General features: G+C 59.0%; 2 protein-coding genes across 3 annotated transcripts in view; both read right to left on the reverse strand.

Annotated features, from left to right (window-relative positions):
• Positions 1-1075: 1075 nt before the first annotated feature.
• On the reverse strand, positions 1076-5110 carry HSPB8 (heat shock protein family B (small) member 8). Its single transcript, XM_075434486.1, has 3 exons — positions 4230-5110; positions 3016-3079; positions 1076-1848 (listed from the first exon to the last, which is right to left on the reverse strand). The coding sequence occupies exons 1-3, from the start codon at positions 4606-4608 to the stop codon at positions 1689-1691; spliced, it is 603 nt and encodes a 200-aa protein (XP_075290601.1). The 5' UTR covers positions 4609-5110; the 3' UTR covers positions 1076-1688.
• A 2386-nt stretch (positions 5111-7496) lies between these two features.
• SRRM4 (serine/arginine repetitive matrix 4) overlaps positions 7497-20647 on the reverse strand; it is a 51316-nt gene continuing 38165 nt past the window's right edge. For both annotated transcript variants that reach the window (XM_075434467.1, XM_075434466.1), the window contains exons 9-13: positions 19269-19606; positions 17498-17710; positions 17122-17232; positions 14227-14367; positions 7497-13687 (exon numbers count right to left, since the gene is read on the reverse strand). In XM_075434467.1, coding sequence (XP_075290582.1) covers positions 13423-13687; positions 14227-14367; positions 17122-17232; positions 17498-17710; positions 19269-19606 — 1068 coding nt within the window. In that variant the 3' untranslated portion in view covers positions 7497-13422. The remainder of the gene's footprint in view (positions 13688-14226; positions 14368-17121; positions 17233-17497; positions 17711-19268; positions 19607-20647) is intronic.

A 20647-nucleotide genomic window follows, 5' to 3' on the forward strand; every position in this document is an offset into this window, starting at 1 on the left:
TCTTTGAAAGGGTGAGGAAGAGGAGGGACAGTTTGTGCTGGAGAGGTGTCATCCGTGGGGCACGATGGCTCCAAGTGGCACGAGGACACAGGGCTGGAGCGGTGACTCATGACTTTATTTCTTCCCGTCCCAGTGTTGGTATTACATTTCGAGGATTATATTTTATTGATAAATATCGCTGTGCTCACAGCTGTGCTTGGCTGAGCCCGGGGCTGGCTTCTGCTGACGGGCGTGTGGGTGCTGTGCTCAGCCGGGGGGGGTCCAGGCTCCGTAACAGCTGCTGAAAATTAAATATAATACATAAAACAGGGGCGAGAGCCCCCAGGTTCCCCTCCGTGACCCGGAGTGTGGGTCCCATCACAGGCCCCGAGCGCCGGGACCGGGGTTGACAGCACGTGATGGGCTGTTGTTGGTAACCGCATCCCGAATCGGCCGGAGCGGAGCATGTGAGCTGGTATTTTTAACTCCTGGTGACATGGAAAACCGAGTGCCCGGTCCAGGTGCTGCGCAGGTCGACGGAAAAAACTCCTGCTGCCCATCAGCACCGCTGCATTGCTGAGCCCAGCATTGCAGCGTGTTAACAAGTCTTACCGGGCGCTTCACCCCCGGGAATGGTTTTAAGGCTGTGCCCAGAGCCCAGCAGGAACCATTTGCCGGTACCTTCACTGGGGAATTAGCTGGGAACTGCTTCTCCGCGGAGCTGCCGGTGGGGAGCTGGCAGGGCAAGATGGAAATGGGGATGGGGCAAACCCAGCTACCCCAGCTCAGAGACTGGCACAGCATCCACAAGCGGGAAAACAATTTGCAGCCCCTTGAGAGGGTGAGGAAAGAGTGAGCCCGCGGTGGTCGCCGGGCTCGGTGCCTCTCCGGCATGGGGTTAGCCAGGGCATTCGCAGGCTGCAGAAAAGGCTCCAGCAAATGCTCCAGCCACCCGCCAGCGCAGACATCCCCGCACATCTCTCTTCCCCTTCCTGCTGCGGGGAGGACCCCGTGCCAGGCTGGGAGGTGGCACACGGGGCATCCTCCCCGCCGCCCTGCGCCCGCCCCGCTGGGCTCAGCCGAGACAAGCGGAGGCTAAGAACATCGACTGGGTTTTATTCCTCAGATCTGACAAGTAACAGCACAAATTCTCTTTGGAAAAAAGAAAAAAACAACAAAAACAAAAGAAACCCAAAACCAACGTTCAAAACACGCGGACGGTTAGCGTTTCTCAGGGCGGAGGCCGTGCCATCAGGCTCCGCTGCCAGACGTGTGTCCTTGGCAGAGATGTGGTTTAAAAAAAACACACAACCCACGGAGGAGGAAAAGACACAGGGCTACAGGATTCCACATCAACTTTAGAGAAAAAAGGGCCCTTTTTTGCTATTGTGATAAATATCCCACCTGAGCGACTCGGAGCAGAAAAATAACCACCACGAGGACATCCCTTCTGCTCGGCCCCGTGGGCACAAAATGTCTGCCGGCCCCTCAGACCGCTACGAGCCCTCGGGGACGGTGGCCCGGCACCTGGCGCACGTGCCCCGGGCCTCAGCTGGTCCCCCCGGGGTGGCGGGTGCTGCCGTCCCTGCGAGCGGCACCCATCACCCTTGCCGGAGGCTGTCCGGACGCCGCGCCGCAGGGGATCGGGGAGCGGGGGTCCGGGGGGAGAGGGGAGAGGGGAGGAGGGGTGCCGGGGAGGGGGCGAGCGGTCAGGCGCAGGTGGGCTCCTGGCTCTCGATGGGGATCTCACTGCCGCAGCCACCCTCGCCGTAGGGCTGGTAGGGGGGGATCTGGGGCGCCTCGATGATCAGCAGCCCCTCCGGCGACAAGGAGGCGAAGACCGTGATGGGGTCCACCTCGTAGGGCAGCCTGTGGAGGGAAGGAAAGGTGAGACAGTTTAGGAGCCGGGGCGGCCGCCGCCTCACAGCATCCCCCATTCTGGGCAGACATCGACGCTTGGGAAGCCCACGCAGGACCCCCAGCGCGTGGGGAACTACCGACGCCGAGCCAACAGCCGCGGTGCGGGGCTCGGCGAAGCCGACGTTATTCCTGTCACACCCGGGAATGTGCCAGAGATATTTAAAGCCCGGCCCCTGCGGGCGCCCTGTTTAATCTCTCTGGCAGATGTGTTTGATGGGATGTCACCCGCCGCTTGTGCCGCCCGGGCTTCTCAAAGCAGGAGTAAATCATCGCCGTGCCGCAGCCCGCGTCAGCCGCAAGCCTTGCCCGTAAAAGGAGCCGCCGCCGCGGCCGAGCGCCGAGTGGGAGGGAGCACGGTGCTCGCCCCAGCTTTCCCATGGGAGCTTGGGATGCGCAGGGCTCCTTTGGGGCGGAAGAGCAAAGCTGAGCATGGCTGCCAGCCGAGGAAACCCTTCCCACGCCCCGGGCTTTGCCGCTTCTCCCTGTCGACCCCGCGGGCCCTGCGGCCGGGGGTCTGCCCCCAGCGTGGGCAAAGCTCTGGCCTCGCCGTTCCTCCCTGCCCGTTGCCGCTGTCGTTGGCAAAGTGAGCTGTGGCGGTGAGTCAACGCGGCGATAGCGATCTCACTGACATCACTCAGATGGGCAGCGACACGTACGTTCACACACGGGGAGGTATTTTGGGGGGTGACGATGGTGAGCCCCAGGGGCTGGGCTGGCACCGGGAGCGCGGCATCTTGCACCCCTCCCAGCTCCAAATGCAGCCTTGGGCATGGAGGAGGCTGACAAAGCACCCCCAAAATGACACCCTCCTCTCTTACCTCCCCCCCGGGAATCACCGTGTGGCCCGAAGCAGCCAGGCGCATGCCGCGAAAGGGCAGATTTTGGGGCGAAAAGGGGCACAGGAGCCCCTGGGTGCATGGGCTGGGGATGCGGGGACTGGCAAAGCTTGGCCCTTCGCCGCCGCCGGCTTGCCCACGCTGCCTGCGCCCTGCCTGCGCCGCAGGGACGGGGTCCCACAGCCCACCAGCCACGCTGGGTGCTGGGCGAGGGGACGTGGCGGCCCCCCACGCCCCAGCCCTGCGGTGGGGGGCCGCCCCGGTGTCGGCTGGTACCTACTGGATTTTCTTGGTGAAGTTCTTGGAGACGATCCCGCCTTCCACCTGCTGCTCCTCGTGTTTGCCTGCAGGGAAGGGCAACACCCCACATCACCGACCTCACCCGCAGATTATTTTTTTCCCCAACAAACCAACAACAAAACCCAACAGGAAAGTTTTCAGAGGATTTGTTTTGCTTCCCCAGCGCGAGCCCTTCCCTCCGCGGAGGGCTCAGGGAGCCTCTCTGATGTGGGGAAGGAGATGCCAGACACTGCACAGTCTTGTTTCCAGTGAGAGCCTGGGGTCTTGCACGCTGTGAAGAGCTGGGGCTTAAGAAAAAGCCCCCAGACATAAGAACACCTTTGGAGGTGATGGTGTTGCCACTCGTCCCCCTCCCCAGGCTGGGCTCCCCTCCGCCGTGTTGCCAGGCTGAGGGTCCCTGTGCCTGGAGCATCTCTGAAGTTAAAACCACGCTGGCGGCTGCCCCGACCCCCCCGACCTGCGGTTCTCCCCCTGTGACGCCGTGAGCCCCAAATAAATACCCGCAGCCCCTCCCTGGGGACCCCAGGGTGCCAGGCTGAAGGGATGCTCGGGGCTGAAGCAGGGATGCTCAGGCAGGGATGCTTGGGGCTGGGTGCCTCTGGGCATCCCAGGAGCGGTGAACCCCACACCTGCTGGTCCCCACCAGTGAACTGGATTTTGGGGGACATGCTCCTGGCCGGCTCGTCCCCAGGCTGGGGCCTCTCAGGGCTGGGGTGGGGGCCGCAGGGCAGCTGCCCCTCGCTTCCCAGCACTGGAGCTGCCTTTCTCTCGGCCCCTTTAAAGAGAATCTCCCTCCGTGCCGGCCTCACCCTGGCTAAAATTAACCGAGCGAAGCTGGGGCCCCTCTTGGCAGCTCACTGCAGGGTGCCACCGCCCGCAGCGCTGCCTCCTCGGCCGGCCGGGGCGGAAAGCAGGGAGATTTACCCCAAAGGAGGTCTGCCCTTTTCATTTTGGCAGCAAACCATGCTAACTGGTGAGTGGGGTCCCCCCCTGTGGCATCCCCAAACTGTCTGCTGGGCTGCCCCAAAGCCCTGCCGCCGCCCTGGCCCTGCTCCCAAGCACGGGGACGCCTCCGCCGGCTTAAAATAAAGGTGATTTTTGCATTTTATGGCCATTTCTTGAGCTGGCATGGGCAGGGCTGGGCCAGCTGCTTTCATGCCCCATCCTCCTCCTCCCCGGTGCCTCCACTCTCACCTGACACCTCGACGTAGCCATCCTTGGTTTTGACCGTCAGCTCCTCGGGTTTGAAGCTGTGCACGTTGACGCACACCTTCCAGGGCTCGCGGGGAAAGGGCACGGGGCTGCGGCTCTCGGGGTACCCCCCGAAGCGGGCGCCGTAGCCGGGGGCCATGGCGGAGGCACGGGCCATGCCGGTGCGCAGGGGACCTGGCCAGGTGGTGGTGAGCCGGGGTCGAGCCCAGTCGGGCCAGTCCGCCGTCAGGTCCCCGGGGAAGGGCGACATCCCGAAATCATCGTCCAGCAGGCGCGAGGTCAAGCCGGGCTCCCGGAAAGGGTCACGGACGCTGCGCCTGCCGGGGTAGTGGCAGGAGAAGGGCATCTGGCTGTCGGCCATGGCTTCCTCCGGAGGGGTCCGAGCGCGTCCCTGGGGGTCTCCCGCGGAGCCTCAGCCTCTGTGTGGCCGCTCCTGGCTGCGAACGTCCCCGGGGAGCCCGTCCCGGAGGAGACGCATCCACCCCGGGTGGGACGCGGTCTTGCGGGCGGGGGCCGAGGGGACGGTCCCCTCCTTCCCCGGCACCCGGTGAAGGACGGCGAGGGAGAAAAATCAATTCAGAGCTGAATCACGGGGAGTGGAGGAGCGCAGGAAGGACGGCAGGAGCTCTCTGGCCGTGAGAAAACGCTTCCTGTCTGGCTGTGATCCCAGGGACCAGGGAGAAGATGATAAAACTTCTCGGCAGCAGACAGGGGAAAAAAAAAAAATATAATAAATCTGAATATCCCGAGATGAAAAAGCTTATCTCTCCCCTCTCGCTCCTATGCGCGACTTTCCCTGCTGGTCCTGGGCGAGTGCCGCAATAAATACTGGAGCTCGGAGCCGAGAAACTTCTCTGCCCTTCCAGCCGCCGGGCGAGCACTATTTATACGGATTTGGGAAGGGGGGGGGGTGTGTGTTTTGCAATTCCTGCCCTGTCAGCCGAGTATTTTGGAGAGGATGAAACAGCCGTGGAGAATCCGGGCTGCGGCAGCTGACCTCTCCTGCCGGCCCGAGGATCCCGGCTGCCCCGGTCCCCGCCGCCCCCTCCCACCACCCCGCGCCCGAAATAGCCCCTGCGCTCAGGGCCGGCTGCCTTCACCCCGCTGTCACCCGTTAAAAATACCCCCTTGGCAGGGTGGGCCGAGCTGCTCCTGCACTGTACCGCCACGTGTCCCACGCCCCCGAGCAGCCCACTGCGCTGGGAAGTGGGTCACTGGTGGCACCCCCGGCGCGGCGCTGCCAGGGCGGTGGGACCCCGTGGGTGGGTGTTTGGGGGATGCAGGGGCAGGGGACGGACCCCTTCTGCGGCCGGGGCTGCCCACGGAGCCCGGGTGCAAGTGGGACTGCAGGGTGCAGGATGGCATCCATGTTCCGAGGGATGTCCCTCTCTAGCTCTGCTTGCTCGGCCGCCTTCATGAGAAACGTCCCCTAACCATCGGCAGCAGGGGGGCAGGGTCCTCGCGGGGCTGCTCAGCCCCTGCCTTCCTCCTCACCCTCCTCCTCCTCCTCACCCCACCGCGTGCCGGGGCCCTGCCGCAATCGCTGTGCGCGGGCAGGGCGAGGCGGTAATCACAGCCGCGCGGCGGCGGGGCTAATTACAGGGCAGCGGCGGGGAGCGGGCAGCGCGCCGTGGGAAGAGGCACGGCGGCGGGCGAGCTCCCGGCAAGCACCCACCCGGGCGACACAGCCCCGGCTGCGGGGTACCTGGCGGCAACGAGGGGCTCCCATGGAGCTGGTCCAGGCACGGGCGGGCGACGGGATGCGCTGGAGGACGGGATGCCATCCAAGAAGGTCCTGCTGGATACGGGACCACTTCCTCATGCCGCATCCTCCCGCCTGGCTCTGCCTCATGCTCCTTCTCCCCAGCATCTGCAATTTTTCTAATAGACTTGATGGAACTAATTACAGCAGGAAGGCTTTGATGCAGCGCTGGCCGCACGGCAATTCAGCCACTGGTCACCCCAGCGGCATTAATCACCGACGCGGCATCGCTGGAGGAAGGAGATGCCTCGCCTGCTCCCTGCGCTCAGCTCCTTGGCCCCCTGTGCGTGGGGACACAACTGGGCACCGCAGGGCTCTCCCTGGGGACCGACAGGGGTTTGGAGGTGCCTGGGGAAGTCTCAGGTGCTTGCTGAGCACCCCTGGGTGCAGGGGGCAGCTGCCAGCACAGGGGCAGAGTGGCCCCCTCCGTCCCTTTGCCCTGCTCCCGATGCGGGGGGTGACAGCAGGGTGTCCGGGGGGACATCGCCGCACTCCGAGCCTGGGCTCAGCTGGGCACCTCGGATGGGGAGCGGGATCACCCCAGCACCCAGCTCTGCACCCGCTTGGGCAGAGGGGAGAGGGGGACGAGCCCCGAGGAGGTTTCGGGCAGCGCCATGATCCTGCAGAGCTTCCAGCAGCCTCCCAGCATCTCCAGTCCTACGTTTCGCTGCGTAGCTCCGGGCCATCCTCCCTCCCTGGCCAGGAATCCTCCCTGTCGCCTTGTTTGTCCCCATTAGTCACACATCCCCTCGCGCCGCCCGCCAGCTCTCGCCCTCGCTGGGCCATCCCAATTTAGCTCCTGTTGTCACTCCCAACCTCCCGGCTGCCTCCCGCCGCCCAGCCAGCCCCACCACAGCAGCTCTGGGGAGCAGCCCCGCAGCCTCTCTTCTCCTCCGAGTGACCCAGGGACGCTGCCCTGCGTCCCCAGGGTCCGTCCGTGCTGCGGCCAGACCCATCTGAGCCCTGCTGGGAACACCTCCGGTGCTGCTGGTCCCCTGTGGGGCTTCCAGCAAGCCGAGGGGAGCACCCCAGGGTGAGGGGGGATCGTCTGCGGTGCCGGTGAACGTCCACCGCCCCACTGCTCGCCAACAAGGTGACCTTCCGGCGTGGAGAGCACTGTGCAGGGCTCGGAGCGAGGGCCGTGCGGGCAGAGAAGGGCACGGCGCCGAGGAAAGCACCGGTGAGCCCGGATGGGGAGCTCCGCGGCATCTCAATCATGGGCTCCCAGGGCCCAAACGGGACGGGGTGACCCAAAGTGCCTGGCGAAGGGCAGCGAAAGCCTGGCCCGGCAGGGAGGGGAGAGCTGCCAGACATACTAGCCCACAAGTTTTTTCGCCTCAGCCAGCGCCCCGAGGAGCCAGTCCGCAGCAGCTGGGAGCCGAGGCACATGCCCTTCCTGGCGGAGCAGCTGAACCAACCCAAAATATCTCACCGCGCGCAGTGAGATGCAAAGGGAACATGACAAACGGGGCTGCGATGAGAGGGAAATACTGTCTGAACCTTTATTGGAACCCTTTTTCTAACCAGGCTAACCACTCACACACCCTGGGAAGACTAACGAATACAGAACGCCGCTCGATGGAGAGCAACGGGAGCTTTACAAAGAAGTCGAACGAACAGACGCGCCGGTGCCGTTGGGGACGGAATTGACTGACAGGCAAGAAAACAGAGACACCGTTTCCTTCCGGGGTTTTCTCCCATCTTGGTTTTTTGTTCTAAATCTTCTCGTTCCCCGGGTTTGGAAGGCGGAGCTGCCCTGGGCCGGTGAGGTTCGGGGTGCTGTTCTCTAGGCAACAGCTGGGACGCTGTGACCATGAGGCCGTCGCTACAAGCAGTGGATGCACCAGTGCTTCGAGACCCTCCCGCTCACGTGCAAACTTCCAGGTAGCAGCAAAAGTCACCACAATTATTTATTCTCTGGTTAAAGAGGTAATAAACCCCCCCCCCGACACTAACAGGCAAAGTCTTCTCTCGGGCACCTGAATTCGTCCCTTTCTCAGACAAAGACCCCGAGGGCCCCTCGGCTCCCGGCCGGCTCTGCGGGAACAGCCCCACGCTGGGCACTCGTCTCCCGGCGCCGGAGTCACGTCCACCTCGCGCAGCTCTGCGCACGGAGCACAAACACCTCCCCTTGGGTGACGAGGACGGTGGCTGCGGCGTCGGCGGAGCAGCGCTGGGGCAGGCTGCGATTTTTAGCGCGTCCCATGCCTTTGTCAAAGCTAGGGTAGATGCCTGCAGCAAGCTCCGTCTGACGCTGGAGACAAGAGAAGAGACATCCCTGGTCCTGTCCTGGCTGCCTTCCCTCAGCTGACGTCTGGGTAAAGCTACTGGTTCTGGGACAGAGCTCAGCGAAGGGGGCAAGGCAGGACATGGCACAAGGACGAGGGTCTCAGGATTGGGCAGGCTGGACATCTTTACGTCCTGGTAGAGACCATGGCAAGTTGCTTCAACCCTATCCCCTTCCTCACGTTGATGAAAGGGCGATGAGTCCCCCCTTCCCCAACAAGCACCGAGAACCGAGAGGGGGTCAGCGGTGGGAGAGCAGCAGTCTCCGGGGACCTTTGGCGACCCAAGCATGCCTCCGTGGCACAGAGGAGGAGGAGGAGAAGGAGGAGGAGGAGGAGGAGGAGGAGGAGCAGGGTCATTCCTCCGCCACAGCTGGTCTGCTGCCTCCAGCACCTTTCTGAGGGAGTCGTGATTTATCCAAGAAGATGGAGGATTGTCCCCTGCCTTGCTCATCTCCATCTAAACGAGGTTCCTGCCTAAATCACTGGTGGCTGAGCTCCAAATGAGCCTCATTTATCTGTTGGAGGCTGGCAGGCGACAGCCTCTGTCGTTCACCTCTCTCATAACCTCTCTCCAGTGTGTGTGGCTACACCTCGAAGGCTCCTGCCCTCACGGAACCCAACGGCAAGACCCAAATAGCTTTTTTAAAGCAATGCTCAATAAATAGAAGAAATAAATATTAAATAGAGGCTAAGTCCTCTCAGCCCGTTCAATGTATGTACAATGCATAGCAAAAGAACAGTGACTGGCTGTTGCAGACAAGTTTGGTACGAATTCAGTCCCCCAAACCAACAAAAACATTGGCAAAAGTTGCAGTCAACATAAAGCAAAGCTCGACCGAGTGCTGTAACCCACGAAGAAAAGGAATGACGCGACAGTGCTTTGAAACGTCCCTTCTCTTTGCTTTCCAGCAAAGTTGCAGAGATTTGGTTGGGTTTTCTGGAGCCTGGCCCCAGCGCTGGGGCTGGGAGGGGGGGGACGCGCCTCGCTCAGTGCAACGAACCCAGAGCCGAGGCCGGTCCAGGGAGCGGGGAGAGCTGCCGGCACGACGCCGGGGTCAGGCGGACATTTGGGAACGAGGACAGGCACCCGGGGTGCTTGCAGGACGGAAACAAAATCGTGGGTGGGAAAGACCCACAGTGTACGGGGAGAGCAAAACCATCTGAGCTCGGGCCTCCGGAGGACGGGCAAGATGTTTTCCCGAAGCCCTGCCGTGCTGGGTGCGGCTGCGGCTGGCCGCAGGCAGGCCGCGGTTCACCCGCACCCAAACGGCCGAGCTGCCTTTCCACCAGGTGGACGCTGCTCTTCGCAGAGAGCGCCAGCAGCAATCTGACATGCCAGACACGGAGCAAAAAATCCATAAAAACAATGAATGAGCGAAACACGCACACAAAAACAGAGCTGGCGAAAGGCACAGAGACAGAAAAGTTCACGGGCTTCTCGCAAACCGAGGGAAAACCCAGTTGCCCACCGACAGGGAGGGTGACGTTCCAGGTCGTACTAAAAATCTTAAATAAGTTAAAAAAATAAATACCACCACTGAGGGAAACTCGTATGTCTGTGCACACGTGCACACACACATAACACGCACATATACGTACAGACAGGCTCGGTTAGGTCCTGTCACCAGAGGCTGGGTTTTGCAAGCACCTTCAGCACGGATCACTCTCTCACGGTCTCCTTTCTGTAGTTTTTCCATGGGTGGGTCAGGCCGCGGCGATAAACACGGCAGGGGAGTCCTGGCGACGGCATCCTCCCAGGGAAACCAGCGGTGCCTCTGCGGAGCGGCTCAGTTTCGGGCTGTGCGCTGGCTGCGGAGCCAAGGGAAACAGCGGCAGCGGCCAGCTGGCACCCAGCCGGTGTGAGAATTCCCCTCGGAGCGCTGCAAACTGCCCGGCGCTCGGTGAGCAGACCCTCGCTGTCACCTCCGTGAGGTCCTAGACCTGGTTCTCTGGTGACATCCACCGTGTTCCTGCACAAATCTAACGAGAAATCCTAGATTTTAATGTGAAAACAGACAAACAGCTCTGCCTTGCGTCCCTCTGGCTGACCCACACTCTCCTCCCTGCTCTGGAAAGCGCAGCCGAAGGGACACGTTGGCAGCAGGAGTGACCATCGCTCCTCCGGCCACCTTGCCAAGAGGGGCCAGTGCCGTAAACCTTTACATAGGAACAGCGGCATGGATACATTCAAACAAACAAACAGATCCAAATATAACTTATTGTTCAAGAGAAAAAAAAAATAGAATAAATAAATACTGGTGATGGTGACCACCGGCATCCATTCCGACATACAATTAAAAATAGAATAACAATAGTAATAAATAAATAAATAAATAACTTAAGAGGTTTACTCCAATGCAATTCTGCTCGGGAAGCCCCAGGAGCGTTTAGCTGCCACGGGCTGAGTGAGCAGAGGCAGTCCTCGAAGCGCGGAACAGCCGGCCGGGGACGAGAGCCACTGTCCGCCCCGCATGGCCCTTGGGGTCATCTCCTGCCCCGCGGTCAGCTGCCCCGGCTGCGGAGCTTCCGTCGTCCGTCCCCAGCCACGAGGAACTCAAGCCAATGTTGTGTTCTGGTGTTTACACCCATTGCGCAAAGCCCCTCTTTTCTTCACCAGTTTTCGACCTCCCGGCTCGCTGCTTCCTTGCCACAGGTGCGCGTGCGCGTTCGGGGGTGTTCAGGGCCACGAGGCTGCTCTTGGACCGCCGGCGGATTTGGGGTCTGGGCTCCCGTCGCTGCCTCCGGGTCTTCCTATGGGGCAGCAGGACAGGGCGTTTCAACATCAAACTGGGAGAGACTCTTTGGGGATGGAGCGTGAGGTTTTCAGCCCTTTACAAGCAGGGATGTCACCGCAGAAGATGGCCAAGGGGCTGCTGCCAGGGGCAGGGCAGGAGGGAGGGCAGCAGCACCCTGCTGCGAGAACACCCTGCCTGTGATCCCTCAGCCACAGCCCCAAGGTTCGCTCAGCCCTGCCAGGAATGCTTTTCTCCCTGTCCTAGAAAGCAGCCTCCCAGACAGACGCCCGTCCCACCGAACCACTGACCATACCAGCGCCCAGCTCTCTGCCTCGCCCATCCTCACATCACCCACAGAGAGCAGGGCAGGGGATGGGGGGCTGGCAGAAGGGGGGGGGGAGGGGGCTTTGGGACTTGAAGGCACGGGACAAGGCGGACGAACAGTAGGAAGGACGCTGGGAAAAAGGGACCCCCAACATAAAACTTCCCTTCGCACTGCCCGGGGGGAAATACACGCCACGGTGCTGTACTTCCCAGCAGGTAACAGGTTTAGATGCCTGCTGAGGCCATCACCCAGCTCCACCAGCAGACCACCCGGCCTTCCTCCACTCGTGGCTTTGCCCCTTCGCCGGCTGCCAGCAGGACTGGGGGGGCTGTAGGTAACTCTTTAGCTGGGGCGGTTGCATTTCTTTCTACCCCCTCTCCTCCTCCAGCAGATGCTGGCTCCACTTAGCCCTTTTCTGCGACACTTAACTGACACACCTCCTTGACTCATTAAACCCAAACTCTTTAATGATCATGCAGGATGGAAGGGGAGGGGATGGAAAAAAGGGAGGGAGGGAAGCCTTAAGCCTAAATTAGCGTCTCTAAGCACCCAGGTGTTGTAAGCAAAAGAAACTCCTCAGCACCAGCTCAGCCTGTGCTGGGAGAAGCCTTCGTTACCCTGCGCACAGCACAGTAATTGCGCAGGCAGCCGGGCTGGCAGTGAGACAAAACCCCAGGGCCACGGGCGGCCCAGGCAGGCAGGGCCGTCCTGCCGCTGCCTGCGCCTCCTCGGAAAACCAGGCGATTAGCGGGGGGCCCTTCCGAACCCCCGCCCTGCCCTGTCCTCCCACCACCAACCCGGGGTGCAGAGCCTCCACCCCAGCTGGGGCCCGTGCCCTTCTAACCCTGTGTGCTCTCACTGGTGTCGATGGGAGCAGTAACAATCACCAAGGTCAGGCAGCCTTGGCGACGGAAACTCCCCATTCCAACCAGGACAAGCTTCCTGGTCAAGGATAATCGGGTGTTCGTAGGCTGGTCGAGCGGATGCTGTACACCGTGATCTGCGGCTGTTGGTTAAGGCCCGGCAGACCAGAAACAAATACAAATATCTCCACTCGGGGTGTTGATTGGCATCTTACACAGCGGGTAGAAGAACCCCTGAAGAACATCACCACCACACCCCGCAGCCAGGCTATCTCCTGACGGTCCCTCCAAGGGCAAGGCTCCCTGCAGGCAAACCCAAACCCACGCTGCGAGGGTGTTCCTCCGAGAAGGGAACCCCACAGCCCCCACTTCCCACGCCCTGGCCTGGCCCTGGGAGCGCAGCCTGGCACCAGGTCCCCTCTCCCTTGTGCCCCCCCAGCCCCACGTCTGCTGCAGACCTTGGCAGTTTTTTCGCAAGCACGTCTCAGTGCTGGGGGGGATAAAACAGCCCTGTGGAAGATGATGCACACCTGGTAGGAAAGGGTGGGAGAAAGAGTAGGAATGGCCTTTATTTCCCCCAGAATTACGTCAGGAGGGATTTCTAGCCTTCTATTTATAGCAGGGACTGACTGACCGGCAATAAATAAATACTCTCTCATGGAAGAGGCCTGCTGCAGAGCGGGCAGAAACTCTGGAGGAGAGACCCAAGGGACTTGATATTTGCCTTGGTGGGGAGGGGTTGGCCCCGCTCATCACCAAAGCTTCCCAGCAAATTCCTCCCTCACTGGGTCTCTTGCTCCAACAGAAACTAATTTCCTGGCTCCCAATTTGGCAGAAGAGCAAGGAGCTGAATTCTTTCCTTTGGACCAGCTGGTAGTGCTTTGGAGAGCAGCAGCGACGGGGAGACGGGGACGTCAGGGAGGATGGGGCAGGTCTGTCATGACAGACCCTCTGCGAAGCGCCGAGCCTTCTTCCAGCCCTGGCCTGGGGAGCTGGGACTGATCCACCCACTCCACGAGGTGACGACGGGGCTGCACCCGGCACACGAGGGCTTCTACTCCAAACCGGGGAATGGGGACCCGACACTGCCGCCACATCAGTATCGGGGATGATTGCTATCGATGGCCAGGTAGGTGGGAAGGAAGCGGAGAATGCCAGGAATTCGGAGGCGACGCTGGCAGGCCAGCCGGCAGCGACACTCCCTAGCGACGCAGGCTGTCGGAGCTGCCTCCTGAGTCATAGCTCCTGCTCCTGCTGCGGCTGCTCCTGGGGCCTGAACTCCGGCTGCGGCTCCTGCCGTCGGCGCTGCTGCTGCTCCAGCTTCGGCTCCGGCTCGTCTGGAAGCTGGAGTAGCTCCGGCTCCGGCTCAGGGAGCGGCTAAAGCTGCTGTACCAGGAGGAATAGCTGCTGGCGCTGCTGGAAGAGGAGGGACTGGGACGGTAGTAGGGGATGGGACGTTTGCGGGCACTGTGGGGACAGAGAGACGTGGGTTACCAGCAATACAAGGACAGATTTACTGCCAAAATGTCCAAATAGCTTGTTTACCCTGCACAACACTCCCCAAAAATGTGATTGTGTTTGTTTAAAAGAAAAAAAAAGGAAGAGATCAGGTAGCTGACAGGCCTTGGGATTCAAACCACCCACCCCTAGGCTCCTGGGGAATGTCCCGAGCACCAAGTCTGAGGCCAGGCTCTGCTTGACACTGTCCCAAAGAGCCCTCAGCGTGAAGGTGAGAGTCAATATTTGACTCTCTCTACAGTGTGGGACATCTAGCACAGGAGAGAGTGAAACAAAACACCTGGGGGGAGATGCTCCTGCCGGCTGAGCCCCTGCCCTGACTTCCTCGGCTGTTTTTCTTCAGCTGTTGTAAACGAGGCCCTCCCCTCCATCCTCCCTCTGCCTCTAGCTGGAAATCCCCAAGCTCTAGGATGGGCGGAAGGGCCTGCTGATCAGGCTCGGGGAAACCGGTCTCCTCCTGGAGCAACCGTGGGACCGCATCCCCTTACCTTGTGATGCGCCGAGCTTCGAGGTGGCTGGGAGAGTCTCTCCTGCGTTTCCTTAGGGGGGAATACGAGCGCCGCCGCCGCTGCCGCTCACGCTCCCTGTGCGACTCCTTCTCACTGGAGCTGTACTTGTGCTCACGGTCTCTGGGGAAGGCACAGATGGAAACTGTCACTGCTGGGTTTTTGTGGGGTGGGTTTGGGATGTGGAGGCAACGACCCACGAAGGCACAGGTGAGGGGAGGATGCTGCACTCCAAAAGGGACCACTCTAAGCAGAGTGCTCTGGTGGCATCGGCCGTGCGCACACTGACTCAGCTGGACAGAGAGACACTCATCTGGCTGGACAGATGGACACCCACAAATTGTGTCTGGGGGGGGTCTCGGCAGTGTCTCCTGGTGGCCCCACGCTGCCGAGCTAAGACAGCTTCCATGTACCCGTGTCTGTGGATGCACTCCGTATTTAGCTCTACTAAAACTGCCCGTGCTGGCTGTGCTGCGGGAGCAGGCAAGAACAACACCAGCAGCAGGCCCCACGTCAGCGGAGGGCCCCCAGTATCCCTGCAGGGCTGCGCAGCTCTGCACCGCGCGCCAGGAGGAGTGCCGGAGTTGCTATGGCTTTCTCTTTTGTTAAATTCCCGTACACGTCAGCACAGGCCCTTCCATGGGGTGTAGCTGACTTCATACGCCCTGCTCGATGCCATCTGCAAAGCAACACGTTACAGGTCAAGGGCCTGATCGTTGCACGCAGGAAGTGTTTTCTTACAGCAGCGCAGGGATTCTCACAGCCTGCAAGAATCAGACCCTGGGAACGTAATATTTTAAGGGTGCAAAATGTTCTCAGCAGCAGAGACGTTACCAGAAAAACCCACCCAAAGGCATCTCTAGGGCTGAGCTGTGTGTTTTCTATAGAGTGTAGAGGGAACAGATTTGCTGGACTGTGCTTCCCTCTGCAAGGCTGTGTGAGTGCCAGCACGAGGGTACCTGGCATCTGCCCATGCAGCAGGGGCACTTCCGAGGGCCTGACCACTCTTTGGCAGAGCCGCCATGCTGAAAAGCGGAGTGTCTTTCCCTACTGCGGTAAGATGCCTCTGACAAGGGCTGCTGGCTGGTGCTGGCTCCTCGGGCGATGAAAGCCGTGGGCAGACCCAACCGGAGCCTAACGCTCTGCCCACTGTTTACACCAGCGCAATAGAGAGGGGCACTCCCCAGGTTTTCCTACGAGGCATCTCCCACTCACATGAGGCCCTGGCAAACACCACCGAGCAGCCATCTGTGCACTCTTGGCTGCATAGCGTGCTCCCCCGCAGGGGCTCAGAGCGGAGGAACAGCCGCTTCACCTGCCACACACTCTGAGTGTGAGATACCACCATGCTTCAAAGCCAGGGATAAACCAAGTCTCCTTTCCAGCAACCTACCCCCAAAAGGCCTTGGTGTGAAGTTCACCTGAATCAGCGCGGGACAGTCCTTGGCTACAGAAAATCCACTTTTCCCACAAAAAGTGAAAGGCTCATCTCTGGGCTCTCCCCTCTTCAACCCGCACCAGCTCTGGGGTAATAAATGGTGAGAAATTTCCACCGGACTGAGGGCCAACTGGCATACTGCCATAAGGGAAGCTGAGGAAGTGTGGGCTGGATGAGTGGTCGGTGAAGTGGATAGAGAACTGGCTGAATGGCAGAACTCAGAGGGTTGTCATCAGCGGCGCTGAGTCTAGTTGGAGGCTGGTAACAAGTGGTGTCCCCCAGGGGTCAGTACTGGGCCCAGTCTTGTTTAACTTCTTCATCAACGACCTGGATGAAGAGTTAGAGTGTACCCTCAGCAAGTTTGCTGACGACACCAAACTGGGAGGTGTGGTAGATACACCAGCAGGCTGTGCTGCCATTCAGCGAGACATGGATAGGCTGGAAAGCTGGGCAGAGAGGAACCTGATGAGGTTCAACAAAGGCAAATGCAGGGTCCTGCACCTGGGGAGGAACAACCTCATGCACCAGTACAGGCTTGGGGTGGACCTGCTGGAGAGCAGCTCTGCGGAGAGGGACCTGGGTGTCCTGGTGGACGACAGGTTAACCATGAGCCAGCAATGTGCCCTGGCTGCCAAGAAAGCCAATGGTATCCTGGGGTGCATCAAGAAGAGTGTGGCCAGCAGGACGAGGGAGGTTCTCCTTCCCCTCTACACTGCCCTGGTGAGGCCTCATCTGGAGTACTGTGTCCAGTTCTGGGCTCCCCAGTTCAAGAAAGATGAAGAGCTACTGGAGAGAGTCCAGCGGAGGGCTACGAGGATGGTGAGGGGACTGGAGCATCTCTCCTACGAGGAGAGGTTGAGGGAACTGGGCTTGTTCAGCCTGAAGAAGAGAAGGCTGTGAGGGGACCTTATAAATGCCTACAAATATCTGAAGGGTGGGTGTCAGGAGGATGGGGCCAAGCTCTTTTCAGTGGTGCCCAGTGACAGGACAAGGGGCAATGGGCACAAACTGAAGCAGAGGAAGTTCCGTCTGAACATGAGGAAGAACTTCTTCCCTCTGAGGGTGACGGAGCACTGGAACAGGCTGCCCAGGGAGGTTGTGGAGTCTCCTTCTCTGGAGATATTCAAGACCCGCCTGGACAAGGTCCTGTGCAGCCTGCTGTAGGTGACCCTGCTTCGGCAGGGGGGTTGGACTAGATGACCCACAGAGGTCCCTTCCAACCCCTACTATTCTGTGATTCTGTGATTCTGTGATACGCCTTGCTCTGCATCCCCCTGCCCCCTCCCGCCCTGGTGCTGAGGACTAAAGCACCCCGTGAGGGAGCTGAGGGAGCAGTTTTGGTGCTGGCAGGAGCCCGTGAGTGCGCTGGAGTCTAAACAAGTAATGGATGCAATGGGAAAGTGTGAGGCAGCAGATATCACGTGAGGAGGCAGCTGTACCTGCTTGGGCTGTAGCGGGAGTAACTGGGGCTCCGACGAGGCCTTGAACTCCGGCTCCCAGGACTTTTTTTGCAGGATTTGGAGGAATAGCTGGGGGAACGTGAAGAAGACCTGGGGACAGGCAAGAATGATAGAAGAGTTACAGACACTGGAGGGTGACGAAGTACCAGACTCCTCTGAATCTGGGCTTACGGGAGGAAGAGATGCCCCATATTTCAGGGCCTTTGCTCAGCTCTGTGTGCCCAGTTCACCCCAAGCCATGTGGATCCCTAGGCACCCCCCAAACTCTTACACCTCACCCTGCAAGGAGCCTGCCAGCCTGCAAGACTTAGACATTGCCCAGGGTCATAGAGACAGCCGACCGAGTTGGCCTTACCTCTTTCCTGAAGAGCAGGACCTGCTTCGGGAGTACCTGGGAGAGGCCTTGCGGTGTGAGGAGCGGGAGCGGCTGGAGCTGGGGGAGGATCTGCCCGTGCTGGTGTAGGACTCGCTGCGGGAGCACGGCCTCAGCGGGGAGCTGTGGGTTGGGGAAGGGAGGAAGTTTCGCTTCTTCTCCTCCGAACAGCTGAGGCACAACGACAGGCACCCTCTGTGAACATATATTTGGACAGTCATTGAAGCTGTGGCTGAACTGGGACTGGTCCCTGGCTGAGGGGAGCACCACGCTCCAGCCAACAGATACTCCCATCCTCCCATTCCCCAGCTGGGGATAAAGACAACCCCCCAGCTCCCCAGGCTGTTGTTGCAGAAGACCCTGTGTGCATGGGTCAAAGCCCAAGAGCTCATCCTCCAGGCTGTGCCAGGGAAGGGCTGTGGAAGAGGTCTCCGGTGGCACGAGCGGCAGCTCTTCTGCCCCACGCCCAGCACACCAGAGGTGTCTGGTTGGCAGAGCCTGCGTCAGGCCAGCGAGCAGTGCAGGTCCTGGGGAGGGAGCGAGGTGAGAAGTGCTGGAGCAAGGGAAAGCCAGAGCATGGCAGGGCAAGGGCCTGTGCTCCAGCCTGGCTGTGGCGTGCCCCGTTGACTTTGGACAGGGCTGCGTGAATTCCGCTGCTTCCAGAAGTGCCCTGGGTATGAACCGGGGTTAGAGCCCGGCAGCAAGGCAGCCTCCCAGCAGTCAGCTGCAATCCCAGCTCCACCCATGTGAAGGCAGAGTTATCCCACTGGAATCACAACGAGGAAAGTATATACAGCCCTTAAAATTTTATCCTCTGACTGAAAATCGAGGGCTTGTTCTTCCTAACGCCAATTCCCCTGGCTCCCTCTCCTCTCTCATTCCGTGCTCCCACCCCCAGACCACACCCTGGCTCTAACTTCCAGCGCTGAAGACCCGAGGGCCTGAACTGGAAGAGCTCCCTAACACCACTGCCCGAGCACAGCCTCGGGTACCAGCCACGGCGCTTCAGTGCCCTCATCCCCGACATCACCTGGCAAACCCCCAGGGACGGGAGGCACAGATGGAGGCTGGCATCTGCTCCCCTCTCCCAACCATGACCTGTGGCACCGGATGGCAGTTTGACTCCTGTCACCCCGTGGCCCCAGCGTCTACTGTGTTATCCCACAGCCAGCGAGGCGCTTGCCCCTCCCTGTGCTCACCACCTGCAGGACATGCTGTCTTGTCACCCAGGACCAGTCCTGAATGAGCTGGGAAGAGACAGGCTGGATCTGGCTCATTGGACAGGTGAAAGAACAGCCTGCAATGGCTTTAGCGAAAATGAACCCCGCTCCCCTTCCCCACAGTGAGTGGAGCGGGAGAACGAGCACGGCAACCCCCTGATGCGCCTTTCCAGACTTTGCTCAGCGGCTCTCTTCTTTGACACGGTCATGTCCAGCCGAGCAGGGCTGCGTTCAGGACATGGCTTGACCCAGGGCCAGACCCTGCAATCGCCACATTAATGCCAGAAGAGCCGGCACAGGCAATGCCCAGCGGCGTGATGGTTGCGTTTTACTCCTCAGGCTACAGTACTGGTCATTGCTGGGTGGTGGATGTCAGACTGGCAAGACTGTGGGTCTGATTGGTATCTAAGTGCCTCCAGACCACAAAAACCTCCCTGCCAGCTCACCACTGCAACCAGCGAGCGGGCAGGAGATACAGAGCAACAACGTACCAGGTATTTGGCTGCCAGCAGCAGCTACTGGTAATCACTGACCTTCGGTCTTGTCCCTGGGCATCTGGAGACAGATTTTCCAAAGCTGTTCCCTTGGTCTGGGAAAAGCAACTGGTGAAGGAATTTCCTGAATCAGAGCTGTTATCGCTGTTGGCCAGTTTGGGCTTCCCGGACAAGAAGGCATGGCCAAAGCCATCATGGACTAGACTTCTTTTCTCCTGGCTGTCCTTTGACCTGGATGAGCTCGTTTGAGTGGAGGGAGGGGAGGAAGTATCGTTTCCTGAGTCATATTCATGATACTCTCCGTTCTGTCTGGCTAGGTTGCCAGGCGGGCTGTCTGTTTTGGTAAAGAGGTCAGCAGAAGACCCTGACTGAGAGATCTGAAAGCAAAAAAGCCATTTGGCATTGTTTGAACGGTTTTTTTTTGGGGGGGGTGTTGTTTTTGGTTTTACTGTGCTTTTTAATTTTTTTAAATAAACCCAGAAATTTTACCATCATGATGCACTGAAACAAAAGGAAAGGAAAGAAACAAAGTAAGAAAGAAGGAAAGAAAGAAGAAAGAGGAGAAGAAAACAAAAGCACATATCCCTGAAAGAAATCCACAGTAAGAAGAAACTTCTTTTCCCCCTGCTATGATAACGGGAAGATTTAGAGATCATGCAAAGAGTATCAGCATGCGATTCATGTTAAACAAAAGAGTTCAACAATGTAAACGGGCAACCAAAAATCAAAATAACTAACTAAATAAAAAAGGTATAACAGAAGACAAAGCCCTTATTTAACCTTAAAAAGGGGGAGGGAAAAAAATGGGAATATACATCTAAAAACCCTACATAATCCTTGGAAAAAAAATAAAAATGAAACAAAATCTCAAACAAGTGAATTTTTTAAGCTTCCTTAATAAAGAGGCTGAATGAATGTCACTAAAATAAGCAAAGAAAAGTCAAATCAAATTAAGGGCTTCTGTACAAAGTCAAAACTGGCAAATAAATGATCTGAGCACTTTGAAACAAAAAAAACCAAAAGAAAAAAGGAGGGGGAGGGAAAAAAGAAAAATCCCTCTGGAAATAAAAGGTATACAGATACTTCTTTGTGTGCTATTTTTCCCCCTGAAGAAGATATAGCTAATGCACTCGAGTGACCTCTAATAAATTCCCTGGTGTCTTGCGGATAGCATCCACTTACCCATCAAGAACTCCTCCTTTAGTAGGTAAGGTGTAAGAAAAAAGGAAGAGCGGGCAACATAAGTCCATCATTAGAGTCTCAAATTACATGAAAAAAACATAAACCCTCTCTTCAATCCACACTGCCAACTGTTCGCTTGCCTCCTCTATGCAAATGTCACGACTGCTTTTTGTCTGCCTGCTTGTCTCACTTCTTATTCATTTTTGTTTCCTTCTGCTTTAAATGAGGCCGGCCAG

Source organism: Opisthocomus hoazin, chromosome 13 (genome assembly GCF_030867145.1).
Source record: "Opisthocomus hoazin isolate bOpiHoa1 chromosome 13, bOpiHoa1.hap1, whole genome shotgun sequence".
NCBI lineage: Eukaryota > Metazoa > Chordata > Aves > Opisthocomiformes > Opisthocomidae > Opisthocomus > Opisthocomus hoazin.